The sequence below is a fragment of the Pseudochaenichthys georgianus genome, chromosome 9 (genome assembly GCF_902827115.2).
Source record: "Pseudochaenichthys georgianus chromosome 9, fPseGeo1.2, whole genome shotgun sequence".
In the NCBI taxonomy this organism is placed as follows: domain Eukaryota; kingdom Metazoa; phylum Chordata; class Actinopteri; order Perciformes; family Channichthyidae; genus Pseudochaenichthys; species Pseudochaenichthys georgianus.
Window position 1 is genome coordinate 27689130 of NC_047511.1, and position 14439 is coordinate 27703568.

The 14439-nt window shown below is 40.0% G+C and overlaps 1 protein-coding gene across 2 annotated transcripts in view; it reads right to left on the reverse strand.

The window, feature by feature from the left end:
- The window catches only part of frmd3 (FERM domain containing 3), a 77145-nt gene that overhangs the window by 20493 nt on the left and 42213 nt on the right, over nucleotides 1–14439 (reverse strand). For both annotated transcript variants that reach the window (XM_034090694.2, XM_034090693.2), the window contains exons 5-11: nucleotides 13388–13485; nucleotides 12118–12241; nucleotides 10387–10474; nucleotides 8898–8986; nucleotides 8442–8505; nucleotides 5659–5747; nucleotides 2542–2616 (exon numbers count right to left, since the gene is read on the reverse strand). In XM_034090694.2, coding sequence (XP_033946585.2) covers nucleotides 2542–2616; nucleotides 5659–5747; nucleotides 8442–8505; nucleotides 8898–8986; nucleotides 10387–10474; nucleotides 12118–12241; nucleotides 13388–13485 — 627 coding nt within the window. The remainder of the gene's footprint in view (nucleotides 1–2541; nucleotides 2617–5658; nucleotides 5748–8441; nucleotides 8506–8897; nucleotides 8987–10386; nucleotides 10475–12117; nucleotides 12242–13387; nucleotides 13486–14439) is intronic.

The following is a 14439-nucleotide window of genomic DNA, read 5'->3' on the forward strand; positions in this document are numbered from 1 at the left end:
ATTTACTGCTTTTTTATTGATGTGCTCTCCAGTACAGGTTAGCTCTGAGTGTTAGCGAGGCTTGCTAATGTAAACAAAGACGAGATTATGTCCAAAACACGTCAGGCATAGTTTCTGATAGCAATTTTCTGTGGGTCCGTCGCCGATTTGACATCAGATCGGCAGCAAATCTGTATCTGCTCGTTGTACACCCGTTTTTAAAAGATTTCGGTACGGAGGAAAAGAGAGAGGGCTTTATTTTCTGACGCTGCGTGAGTTCCCAGACGCACCGGGGACACATATGTATCAGGGTTTCCGCTAGGATTTTTTCTCGCCGGTCAAATGTCCGGGCAGAATTTATTTTACCGGACTAATTTGAAACTTACCGGTCATATTTCAATGATAATAATAAGAGTTGTGTAGCAGAGTTTCCGTTAGCAGGTAATTACCGGACTATGAGCAGATATGCTTCAGTTTAAAACTCAGTTCACGGGGCTCATTTTTATATTGCTTCAGTTTATAATCGTAACATGATCGAAAAATTCAGATTCATTTTTCAATAAATGATTCCACAAACAACAAACAACATAATTATTACATTCAAACAAACTACTTATAGTAGATAACGTACATTATTCAGAAGTTTACATCAACTTTGAATAATAACACGGGAGAAACGGATCCTCTCTCTCCCTCTCTCCCTCTCCCTCCCTCTCTCTCCTGACAGTTTCTCATGCAGCGCCTGCAGCTCGCTAAACAGAGGGCGGGGCTTCAGGTGATCCTGCAGAGCTGCGTGTCTCGGTCAGACTCAGCAGCTGATCTGATCTCTCTCTCGCGTCCGGTTACACTTCACTCGCGTTTATGTCCATATCGATCACATCCAGCTCTCCTGATTGGCCTTTATAGAGAGCACCGATCAAACTATTAAGAGTGAATATCGGCCGATAATGACCGGCGGCCGATCGATCGGAGCCTCCCTAATTATTACCAGACATTTTGACCGTCAGGTTTTGAATTTACCGGTTTTTTATACATTTTACCAGCTAAAAACCGGTAATTACCGGCTAACGGAAACCCTGATATGTATGTATAAAAGACATCACAAAGTGCATTTTGCATGATAGGTCCCCTTTAAACTTTGCATTTTGGAGGCCAATTATTAATGTTTTACTCCCTTTCATTATTTTATGTGTGCTTTTATTATCTACGTTGTATACCATTACTGTACTACTAATATACCCTGTATTTAAAAAGTAACTACATTTGGCTCAACATTAAAATAATATACACAATTATGGAATAATACAATTATATAATACTTGTGAAAGCAGAAATTGCATACTGAGTACTTTTACTTATCATACTTGGAGTAGATTTGGCTGATACTACTTCTGGACTTCTACTTAATTAACATTTTAATTCAGTAATCTCAACTCAAAGTTGGAAATAAGAGAGTCTGACTGATTTGACTACATCAGAAGTGTCATGTTTCATCTGTATTTGGCAGCAGTTGCTCATAATGAGAGCTGTTTCTGAGCTGCTGAGTGGGAGCTTCCTGCTGGCCGGGTCAGGAGCTCCATTAGTCTGAGGGCTGGGCGACTGACCGCTCTGTTTGAAGCCAGCAGGCTCCACCATCCCACCCATTAGTCTATTGTTGCTGAGATTGATGGTTAGGTGATAAATTAGAGGGTTAGATTTAACATCTGGAGTGGTAGACACCCCCTTGATAGTACAAGTGGAGAGTCACATCAATCCTGTGTGATGGCAAATGTGGAGCTATGCTAGTAAAAAAGCTATATAATCGACAAAAATGAAGATCAGCTCTGCTTTATGGAAACCACCACTTTTTGTGGACCACAAATCTCTTTCCTCTTAGCATTTGCACAAATGACCAATTTCCATATTTCAGACAAACCCCCAACATATGCTATTACTCATCATTGAGCCCTTTAGCCAAACTGCTTTAGCCAGCTGATGAAATGGGGCAGACTGAAGTGTAAGCCTGGTAAAGAGCTTTGTCTGAGAGGAGAATTGGAGCTAACATGGCTTCAATAACCAGACTTATGTAGAGGCTTTCCTGTGATATTAGGGTCAGTAAATCACAGAGGCTAACAACAAGCTGGATGAAAGTGCTGATGTGCAAAGAGGAGAGGCCGCATGTGGAGCGACTCAAGGTAAATCACACACACATCTCTCAGGTTGGAGCCATGGCAATGGACTTAAGTCAATGGACTAAATCACACAATTCTCATTGCAAATGTCCAACTATTTTATCTACAGTGAAAGTTTATTTGTAGAGTGAGGGAGTAGTTGAACAGTTGACAATACAGGTAACTTAGATTTGTTTAGGACTAATCTATTAGGGGGTTGAATCTGACTCTGTTTCTCCCCCTATATTCCTTCATAACCTACTCTCTCTGGTTCCTTTTTTATTTCTCTCTTGTTTCAAACTCTCTTTGCACATAATGTATGGATCCATCTTATTTCCCTTTAAAACACATATTTTGTTGTCAAAATGTTGTAATTGTATTTTCTCTCATGAAAACTTGAATGGGATCTCACCTGTATCTGAACCTGCTGCCTTTGAAGAATATATTACTGCTGGAAACTGTCTTTATCTGACTCGACTTTGCACACCTGTCAGAGAGAGGGAAGACGAAATAAAGAGATGCAAACAAATCACTTCATTATGGCAATTAAGGCACAGGAATAACTCATCCCTGTCAAAAAATGTATGGGATTTTGTTTGTGACTAGAACATTAACTGTTGGCATGTGTGTGTGTGTGTGTGTGTGTGTGTGTGTGTGTGTGTGTGTGTGTGTGTGTGTGTGTGTGTGTGTGTGTGTGTGTGTGTGTGTGTGTGTGTGTGTGTGTGTGTGTGTGTGTGCGTGCGTGCGTGCGTGCGTGCGTGCGTGCGTGCGTGCGTGCGTGGGAGAGAGAGAGGCCGTATGGCTTGGCTGCCATTTACAAACTCAATTCACTCTGATTTAACTAAGCGCCTCTGATGCTGCTTGTCCGACATCCGAGATGACATGCCCCCCCCCCTGTCCGCTTCTCAGAGACACATGAGCTGCTGTCGTTAAGAAGTCAATATCCAGGGTTTTACAGGCAAGAGCTGTTATGAGAACACTTTAATGACTTTATAATTATGTTTTTCTTCTGTAAGCTTTTGTAAATAGGTCACCGTTGCGACACATACAATCCGACAGCAAAGAAAAGTCTTAAGGAAATATATGTAAAAGAGACATAACTAAAGGTTTATGTGGGAATGAGGACTACAAAAATAAGTCAATACAGAGGGATGGTTAAATGGGGGCCCAGGGTCACAAATCAGCCTCCAATTAAGCGTCAAATCTTTGCAAACGTTGTTTCCTCTGACCTTACTTCTCCACATTACATCTGGCCAGCTGTCTATAGCCAGCAGCCCTCCTCATCTTGCCCCTTACTTTCTTGTTTCCTCTCTTTATGATCTCAATATTCCTCTGGTCTCACATGAGTTACTCTCAGTTTTTGAATACATATTTTTAGGGAACAAACACTATCCACTGTTTTAGATGTTTTGTTTTTATCACACAATTCTCCACAGCATATCGACTCGGCCTGCTGTCAAAGGGATTTCTGATGTTTAAAATGTTACACTTAAAGCCCCTGTCACACTGTCCCGAAATTGACACCCGATGGACACACGATAAAGGAAATGTTCAAATTCGGCTGTGATCGTAGCAACATCGGGCCATTCGGGAGGGCATCTAAGCCATCGTATGTCCGCCGGTGGAGTTTCTCAGGCTCCGGCAGCAACTTCGTGAGCGGCAACTTCGTAAGGCACTCGTGAGGGCATCTTGTCAAATCGTGTCATCTTCGTGTTATCATCGGTGCATTCACATTCACTCTGATCGGGGCGAATGCCCGATGGCACCGAGGATAACAAGATGCCCTCACGATGGCCTTACGAAGAGCAAAATTGACACACGAATTCAACACGAAAATGAACCTTCGCAAGGTCCTTCGGCAATTTTTTGGCATGCCAAAGATTTTGCCTCCGCTCACGAAGTTGCTGCCGGAGCCTGAGAAACTCCGCCAGCGGTCATACGATGGCTTAAGATGCCCTCACGAATGGCCCGATGTTGCTACGATCACAGCCGAATTTGAACATTTCCTTTATCGTGTGTCCATCGGGTTGTTTTATTGCACAACAAAATCATGTAAATATATTATGTAAATAACCCAATTTGTATTCTGTGAAACTAAAAAGGATATAATATATTATTTTGAAGGACAGTTGACAGGAAATTGTTGTTGTTATGGAAACAACATTACGGAGAAAACGTAATATTTTCTACATATAAAGACGGAGAAAGTAAAGAACAAAATCTGAAGATATCAGTACAGTATCATAGTACTGTAACATAATTGTTTTTGGCACTTTCATTGCAGTTGTATGTCTTAAATGTAATGTAAATGTTGCCTTCGTGTGTGGTTCGGGGCCATCTTCGTGCGAAATTCACAATTCCATATTCGTGTGTCCATCGGGTGTCAATTTCGGGACAGTGTGACAGGGCCTTTAGAGATTTCTCTTTCCTTGCTGGTTGAGACTAAAGATGATTTCATTATCAATTAATCTTTTTATTTTCCGTTTTAAAACCCAACAATATTCAGGTTTCTGTGAAAGGAAGGAGACAGGAAAAGGAAAACATTCTTACAGGTAATGTTCATGATTGAGAATTTAGTTAAATGGGACATTGATCAAAATAGTTGGTGATTTATTTACTGTCTTATCTTGTCAGATCTACTTGTACGCTTAAAGACTGAGAGTTCATTTGTGACCTTGGGAACAGGAAGCATTTGACGAAACATATCAGGGATCTGTTTCATGGTCTGATCTCTCAAGGTTGTCAGAGGAGGAGTAGGGATAGTTTACATCTTATGAATCTGTTGGGATAATTGTTATGCTACTAAGTATGTGTGAGTGTGATCACTAGTCTAACATCTTCATGTGATTTTGTAAGACTATCAAGTCCAATGTATTACTTTGCTGATATTCCTACTGAACCCTGACCGAAGCAACAAACTCATTCATTTTGCTCGCAAACAACCTTGTCACAACCATGACAACAGACAAAGTTAAGTCTCTGTTTTCTCACATTTGCCTTCACCCCGAGCCTGTTTCCATTCCTGACACGCCAACAGCGTCAATAGTCTCTGTGAACTCAGAGCGTCGGCCTCGGAGCGATCAGCTGCTCCCCAAGTGAAGGACAGCAGCATAGCAGAGCCACAGCGAGGCAAATCGTTATAAAAGAGTGATAATGTGCAAAAAAAATCAAGTACAACATGAAGGCTAATTATATCCACTGTGGTGAATATTTGTCTTTTTGCTACTAATATCATCTTTTATTTTTCTTTGCCGGAAGGGACATTTTGGGATTGAATAATGATTTAGAGGTCTCTGAGGTCAAGAGCAGCTCAATACATTTATTGAGGATATGTGTGTGTCTCTGTGTGAGTATGTGTGTGTGTGTGTGTGTGTGTGTGTGTGTGTGTGTGTGTGTGTGTGTGTGTGTGTGTGTGTGTGTGTGTGTGTGTGTGTGTGTGTGTGTGTGTGTGTGTGTGTGTGTGTGTGTGTGTGTGTGTGTGTGTGTGTGTGTGTGTGTGTGTGTGTGTGTGTGTGTGATTTGTACGCACTTGTAAAAGGCTTGGTTCTCCACCCCACACTTCCATAGGTGCTTACACGCAGCAGGGGTCGAGGTGTGAAATGTCAGCACCAGTTTCTTCTGCACAGAGAAGGACACAGACAGAGAGAGAGAGAGAGAGAGAGAGAGAGAGAGAGAGAGAGAGAGAGAGAGACACAGACACAGCTAGGATGAGACGTTAGATAACTAATTGACGTGTCAATAAGGGCAAGAGAAGTGGTAAAACCAGGAGAGGGAGCTGTGCAAAACGCTGACCCACGGACTTGAAGCTGAAAGCTTAGCAAGATGCAAGACAGATACAATGATTTGGCCAGTGTTTAGCAGGGACACAGCTTGTAGCTTGCAGAATAGGGGTTTTTATGGACTAGGAGGAGGGATGTATTCCTGTAAACGTCTATTTTGTATTCCTGTGTGTGCGGTAATATGAGATATCAGATCAATGCTGCTCCACAGAGGGAGAGTGAGAGCGAACACTGAGATCAATAACACGGGAATGCTCTGATTTGTTTCTTCCCTTTCCTAAAGCCGCTTAGTCAGCTGTACTGCTCAACCCCCCCCCCCCCCCCACTCTCACACATCAATTATATTAGGGATGTAGTGGTGATTTACACACATGTGCTGCAGACGCAGTGTGTGTGTGTGTGTGTGTGTGTGTGTGTGTGTGTGTGTGTGTGTGTGTGTGTGTGTGTGTGTGTGTGTGTGTGTGTGTGTGTGTGTGTGTGTGTGTGTGTGTGTGTGTGTGTGTGTGTGTGTGTGTGTGTGTGTGTGTGTGTATGTGAGTATCGATGTGTGTGGTCATACTGTAGGTTTGTGAAAGCAGCTGCACGTCAGAATATTATTAACCAATAGTCTTTGGCCTTACTTTGGCTGATGTGCAAAGTGCTTTTACAGCATGACATGACATGTTATGATTTCAGTGCTCCTAACAAGTGCTTTTGCACCAACAGCAATGACAGAATAACCTGCATCTTCTGTTACCAAAATCTCAAACAATAATTGATGCACTAATTTGCTATTTTTCAAATGCTACTCCCTGGTGTAATGTTAAACCATTAACATTTACTATTACCATTTTATTTCTAAGCTGGAAAACCAATAAAGAAATTGGAGTGTTGAAAAATGATAATGTATAAGGAGCTTTTCAAGCAAGGGTTAAAAATAACAAAGCCATTAAAGTTGCATTTTGCTCAAAGTGGGACTGTTACGTTATTGTGTTCCAGGATAAATAACAGAGTTGAAGGGGAAACCATGCAGTGATCCGTCACACACTTAACATCAATACACAAATTATTATCTGAGAAAATATAGTGAAACATGTAAATATATAGCATTATATATACTCACACAAATAGATATAGGAACACAGAAATGAAGAAATCAACATTTGTTTAACATCAATGTCTGACATTAAATACATGACATGGACAGATTTATAGATTATGCATAACATTGCATAATCTATAAATTACTGATAATGGAGCTTTTATTCTTATTCTGATAATGTGGCTTTAAACAGGGATTACAAATGGTTATGTAATTTCAACCATAAAACAGAATCATTTTGTTGACGGCGACAAAATAACCGTTTGCACGCATGAGCGAAAAACAATAAATACATTTCATGAAACTACATTAAAACTTTGTACAAAGTGATACAAAACAAAATGACACAAACGGTTAATGCACACAGTAAACAATGAACTTCCAATCATTAGTGAGGTGAGGGCAGGATTGTAGTGAGAGGCATCAAATAGCTTAGTGCTACTATTATTACTTGCAATTACTCACCAGTGATGACTATGTTTACACACAGAGAGAAAAGACAGAAACACAAAGATATAACTGCATCTCCAGCCATTCATGAGTTGCCAAACAGACAGAGAGACAGACTAACAAAGTAAGGCAGAGATGAGAGGCTAAAGCTTCTGTAATGAAAAGAATATGAGATGGGTTGATTGGCTGATTGGTAGATTAAAGAGCAACCTGGATTTAGCTACAGTGATGAATCATTAGTGTATGGGTCAAACAGCAATATGAGACAAAATAAGCTGTAGTTCTTGCAAAAAAAATAAAGATGCTATCCACATGTATGAGACATAATGCACCAGCACTGCTGCTCCGAATCTACCACAGCTCTCTGGATGACAAACATCGGATTAACAGATGAAAAATGTGTCCCAAATGCAAGAAACCTGTACTGGTAGTTACTGAGCATATTTTACCTAGCATTTGCTCTCTGTGTGACTATCACATCATTTGTATTTGTCATACATCTTGACATGGGTGTAGTGAAGGAGTCTCATATTTGGGTCACAGTGGACACATGATGAGAGAGAGGAGGTTAGTCGTAACACACCCACCATTCTGTCACAGTTCATCCTGCCTGTTAAGGAGATCTGAAACAGCGACACACACACACACACACACATATACAGTGTGTGTGATGGTGGATTACATAGACAAACAATACAGTTTCATTTATCTGATGTAACCACAAGACAGATGAGGAAAAGGGAGAGAAAGAAGGAAGGAGGAGAGAGAATAAAGGATGTAGAATACACTTGAAAGGTCAAGTCAGACAAAACAGATGGTAAGTGTGCATCTGCATTATAGTCATATTTTGTTTTTCAAGAAGTACTGATCCACATAAATGTTAAAGGTTGATTACATGAAGATGACTACAGGACTTCACAATTCATCATCGTGATGGAGGAAACTACACAGCATATTTTATTATAGATGTTGCCCTTTAGAGAAGAAAGAACACACACTCACCTCTTTCTGAATCCCAATGACGTAAAAGGTTTTTCCTTCAAACTTCAGCTTGCTAACATCAGCCCTGCAAAAAAAGACATGGTATCATTAATAACATGATCAGGGTTCAAATTAGGCCAAAACATACACATACTTTTGACATAATAACTGAGAAACATAGCCTTGCTATTCAGGATATAATTTAAATTGGAGCAATATGATTACATTTCATTTGTCAGAGATTAACTGTTTGTGCTTTGCTAAATCCTAAAATCCTGACGTTTTGAAACAGATTTGTTTCATATGTTGCAATGGAACAACAATAATAACTTAAGTCAAAGAACATCATTTTAAATGGCTTGTATTAAATATTATATTCATTTCCATTTGAGATTCAAACAAAGACCAAGAGTGTGTAATGATTCAATTTGATGAAGAATACACATTTCATAAACAGGGTTTTGGACAAACATCTACCATTTTAGGAGATGGATCCTCTTGTTTCCCTGGAAGACCACAAAACCTGTGGCAGTGAACCCGAGAAAAGCTGTGGAGCCTGTGAAATCCTGCAAACCCACACACACACACACACACACACACACACACACACACACACACACACACACACACACACACACACACACACACACACACACACACACACACACACACACACACACACACACACACACACACACACACACACACACACACACACACACACACACACACACACAAACAAACAAACACACCGGCGTTACAGGTGGATTAACAGCAGGTATGCTTGTGAGCCATCATTAATCTCCATGGTAATGTTGCCTACACAAAAGCTCTTGTTTGTTTCAAACTTCAACCCCCTAATTTTGCAGAAACTTGTGTCAAAACCAAGGCACAGAAAATACAGGTTTAATATGGTGAGACGAAATTAAACTGATAACAACATTGGAGCAGAAGCAGAACACAATATGTTCCTGTCACTCCACCTCATCAGACGTCCCTCTGCTGCTGTACCTCTCTATCTCTGTACATCTCTCTCTCCCTCTCAGTTCCTAATCATTTCTCTGATTATTGATCTTGACAGATCTGCAAATGTATGATGCTACAGCCATTTCCAGCAAACCAAATTAAAACAGCCCCACTAACCAGAGCAGGGCAGATGAAGAGGATCCTTTCCAATAGACAGATTTTATACGCCTGTCCTCCAGTGTGTTTCTAGTTATCCCACATACTGGATTTCTTTATCAGATTCAGTCATTTCTATCTTTAAAATGGTGACGAGGAGGAACATAATAAAAAAAGTACAAGCCGTCACCGTATTACAGTGTAAAGCAAGGTGCACATTAAAGTGTCAAATGGAAAACAATACTAACACTACGATTGAGTCGATGACATTGACTTTCTGAATCCATGATGTTATCCGATCAATGATTCCTGAGAGTAATGGTTTCTGTGCAGAACAGATTGCTTTTTGTTGAAATGTTGCAGGAGATGCAAATGGGAATTATCTGCTGACCTCGACCTTCCCTCACTCCTCCTCACCTCTGTCTCACCCAATATTACTCCTCTCTTAGTGACCTTAGGTTTTCTCAAAGCCGGCTGTTGGTAAAGTGAATCATGTGTATACAGTACAGGTTTCAGTTAAATATGTAAAGGCAAACCAGCAACTGCCCCAATGCCTTTGTCCATAGTACAGTATTTAAATCATTACATAAAAATGATAATAATTGTATATATTGTATAAATGCACATACAAAGAGTGGAGCCGTGAACAACATGTGATAAAGATGGACACACGAGGTGGTGAGATTTTTAAAAAGCAACAATAATTGGGTAAAGTACTGAGGAATGGATATTAAAGTGTGGCAATATTAAGAAAGAGATTTGCATTACTTTAATCAGTGGAGTCTTTTCACTAACAACAGCATCAGACCTCACAGTCAGACTGGAAGCACCCCCCTAAGGTTACCTTGCAGGGGTGAGGGTCCACTCCATACGTCTCGAGGCTGTGAGCCCTTTGGAGCATGTTCAGCTCTGCAAACGAAGTGCACTGGCCCCTAAAAGAGAGGAGAGGACAAAAGAGGAAAGGGTTATTTAAAATTCAACACATGACACATGTTGTCAGCATATGTCCCTGTAGAGTTGATCTATGTTTTCACTATTTTATGTACATACAATAGCATTATGGGTTGACTGAGATTTGAATGAAATGTCTTCCTTCACAGAAAGTGAGGGAACATGCGAATGTGCCTTGGAAAGATGTTGTTTGGGTTACAAACATTAGCAAATATTTAAAAGTTATTACATTTGGCCCGGTCATAATCTGTTATACTTTTGCAGTAACAGACAGATAAACAGTGTTCAGTGGGAAGCTTTACCTGCTTATTTGTCTAAGAGGAAAACTCCATCTTGCAAGATCAAGAAAGTGAGTGATCCTCTGACGCCAGACAAATAAATCAACATTATACTTGAACGCACACACATCTGTCTATGCACATCAAGTCAAATGTTAAATCCATTAAATGACTGCTTCAAAATACAAATTGCAGACGTACCCCGCCCCATTTGTAAATCACCTGAAGGGTCTTTTTACGGCTCAGTAATAATCTACATGCTGTTAATCCTCTCTGTCAGAGCCATCGGGCAGACAGAGGGCACTCGGCATCATCTGCTTGTGCGCAGTGGGAGATGAAGGATTTGTCTTTGATGTTTCTATAATCGCTGCAAGTGTGACGGTCATAAACCTAACAACATCACTTATGAGCTGCAGCTATGATACAAATAAACACCCCGAGGGAGGGGCTTTATGTATATCGCACCATACACACACAGACAAACCAACACACACACACATCTGTTTTTTACCTGAGCTCATTATTGTTATTTGCCATAATTTCCCTATGTTTATCATTTGATCTTATATTTAGGAACGTATCCTCTTCCTGCTTTATTAGTTCAATTTCATTTACTTTTTTCATTATATTTCTGAATCAACCTCTGCATGCACTAAGCTCCTCTTTTGAGTCAGTTTATTTCTCGTGTTGTATTTTATTCTACATCAACAAAGTTCTGTAAACAAGCAGAGAACATGCCAGGGTTTATAGATATTATAGACAAAAGCAGGGCCTGATTACTTCATCCAACCTGTTACAGTATATTGAATTTCAACCCAATGTTCTGAAGAAGATTCTGAAGATCTTGTAGTAGCAAACACTGTGTCCAAACTACGACAGGAATGAATAAAACATGCACATTGCCCTGAAAATTCATTTCTAAAAGTTTTTATTTACTTACAACTGAAATAACCTCCTGCAAATACAATGCACCACACATCTCTAGACATCATCACATTTGGTCTCTACCCAGAACAACAGAAAACGCTTTTTTGTTTGCAGTGGAAAATTGTCTTCACAGTCTGTTTTGAAAACACAGATCACAGGAGTGAGCATCCACGCATGTCATCACAATCAAACAGTAAACTGATCACAAAGACGCAGCTCCAGAAAACAAACAAGCTCACCCAGGCGACACACACACACACACACACACACACACACACACACACACACACACACACACACACACACACACACACACACACACACACACACACACACACACACACACACACACACACACACACACACACACACACACACACACACACACACACACACACACACACACACATCTGTTTTACCTGAGCTCATTCTTGTGTATCTCCATAATCTTCCTCTCCAGTTTCAGGGAATGTTTAGGGAACAGCTTGAAGTCTCTGATGTAGTCTGACGGGTGCTCTTCTGGGTCGTAGTCCCCAAGCTCAGCTAAAGACAGAGATTATATCTGTGTGACAACCGTCTAAAAAAGAGTGCAGTTAGGAAAATGTGTACATGTGTTTCAAAGGAATAATACACATTTTTTAACGCTAGCAATTCAGCATCATATAAAATAGAGTCCATTAACCTTGCATATTGGGACATTTATGTAGGGTAGTGATTTCATTTTAAAGGTTGCATGGCTGTAGGGAGCTGAGATAACCCTAATAGATAAATATGTTCCTCATTGAATCAAGTACAAAGCCCCAACAGACACCAATTTCTCTTTTTAATCCGTTCTTAATTAGCAGTAACAATAAAGGTTAAATAGGAAACTTGCCTGGAGTATAATTACACAGTAATCCTCAACCTATTCTGAGGCTCTGTTATGATCACCCTGACAGAGAGGGACCTGCCTCTGTTAATCGGAGCAGCCAATGATACACTGCAGACGCACTGTGTGGAGATTACTCAGCCACTCATACTGCTCTCTCTGGGGATATGAACCAATCAGAGTTAGCTCAGAGCAGAGATGTGTGCATCTTCCAGAGGGGTTTGTTTATGATACAGTTAATTCCACCCTTAATCCTTATTAAAGCAAGTGTCTCCACACTGTGATTTAACATTACTAATAATTAACTTAAAAGCTCAAATAAATCCTCAAGAGTCGGATTTCAACAAAAGGCTGATGACTTGAAATGTAGCAGGTTAATGAGACGAATGGAGCTCTTCCTACAGACATAGCCTAGCTAAGACGAGTGTTAACTAAGTGGAGATTTACATTACACATTATTAGCAGGTTTCATACACAAACTAGTCCTTATGTAGAAAATAGTTGCGGGTTGTGGGGTTTCTTTGGGTGTGTTTCCTTATCAGATGTGAGGGTCTAAGGATGAGGGCCCCCATAGAAAAATGTAAATTGTGTGATATTGGGCTATATAAATAAACGTTGATTGATTGGTTGATTGCTACTAGATATTTAACGCCCAAAAAGCTAACATTAACTTGCCAGTTTATTACGTGATGGAAGTGTAAAAGACATTAAGGAAATATTGTCTAGATATCCCACCCTAAAACGTGATCAAACTGTAACATGGAAAATCATAAGTGGATTTACTGTCAATAGATGTAAACTAAATCTAATGGCTGCCTCACCCTGTATGATGCAGGCTCCCAGATATGCAGCTTCAGCAAAAGGGCAGAGGAGACGGCCGTGGTATATATCTCTCTTTAGCTGGAGGTACAGCAGATACCTGGAAACACACACACACACACACACACACACACACACACACACACACACACACACACACACACACACACACACACACACACACACACACACACACACACACACACACACACACACACACACAAAATAGCTCTGTTACTACGGCAGTTAGAGAGAGGATCGCTATAGTAACAACTACTGTATGGTATTGTCGTTACTATGGAAACGGCTTAAATGCAGGCAAGTTAAGGCTTGCTGCTGACTTGTCTCGCGTTACCAAGGGGACAAGAAGCGACAGTGGTGCTGAAATTATAATGAAATTGCCAGATGAGTTTTCACAGTCAGCTGAATCAAACTTGGTTTCTGAATTGAGCAGCAGATGGAGAGCATGGAAGATTGAATGGAGTGAAAAGCTAGCTGCTTTAGCTAAATAGTTTTATTTATAGAGTCGGTCTAGCACTTTAAATCTTTATTTATATGACCTTTTCAGTTGTGTTTGATATAATGTTCTTTATTTTCTTCTTCGTCTCATGTAGAGATTCCTCCACTCATTCTTCTCAGCATATATTTCCTTTCCTGAAATCTTGTTTTGATCCTTTACTCTTTCCTTGTTTTATATAATAGGAAGTCATTAATCTGAAACACCTCTGTGTTTTATTTTAACATCTCTTTATCTTATTATTTTATCGCCAGTAGACTTTCTTTTTTTATCTATACAATTTTAGACATAGCATAGTTAAAGATTGGACCAATTGCTCTTATAAAAACGTATTACTTTTTTTACATTGAAAAAAACTATATATTTTGTTAAAGCCATTTCTCCCTTTCGTCTTTTGTGTCTTCGTCTCTCACTCCCAATTTGTTTCCCCATTTCACTGCATGGTTTAATTCTATGTAGGTCAGCAGTGCTTTGATTGCACTCCATAATATCAGGAAGCAGGTTAAATTCATGCAAATAAAAAAAAGTCTACACTCT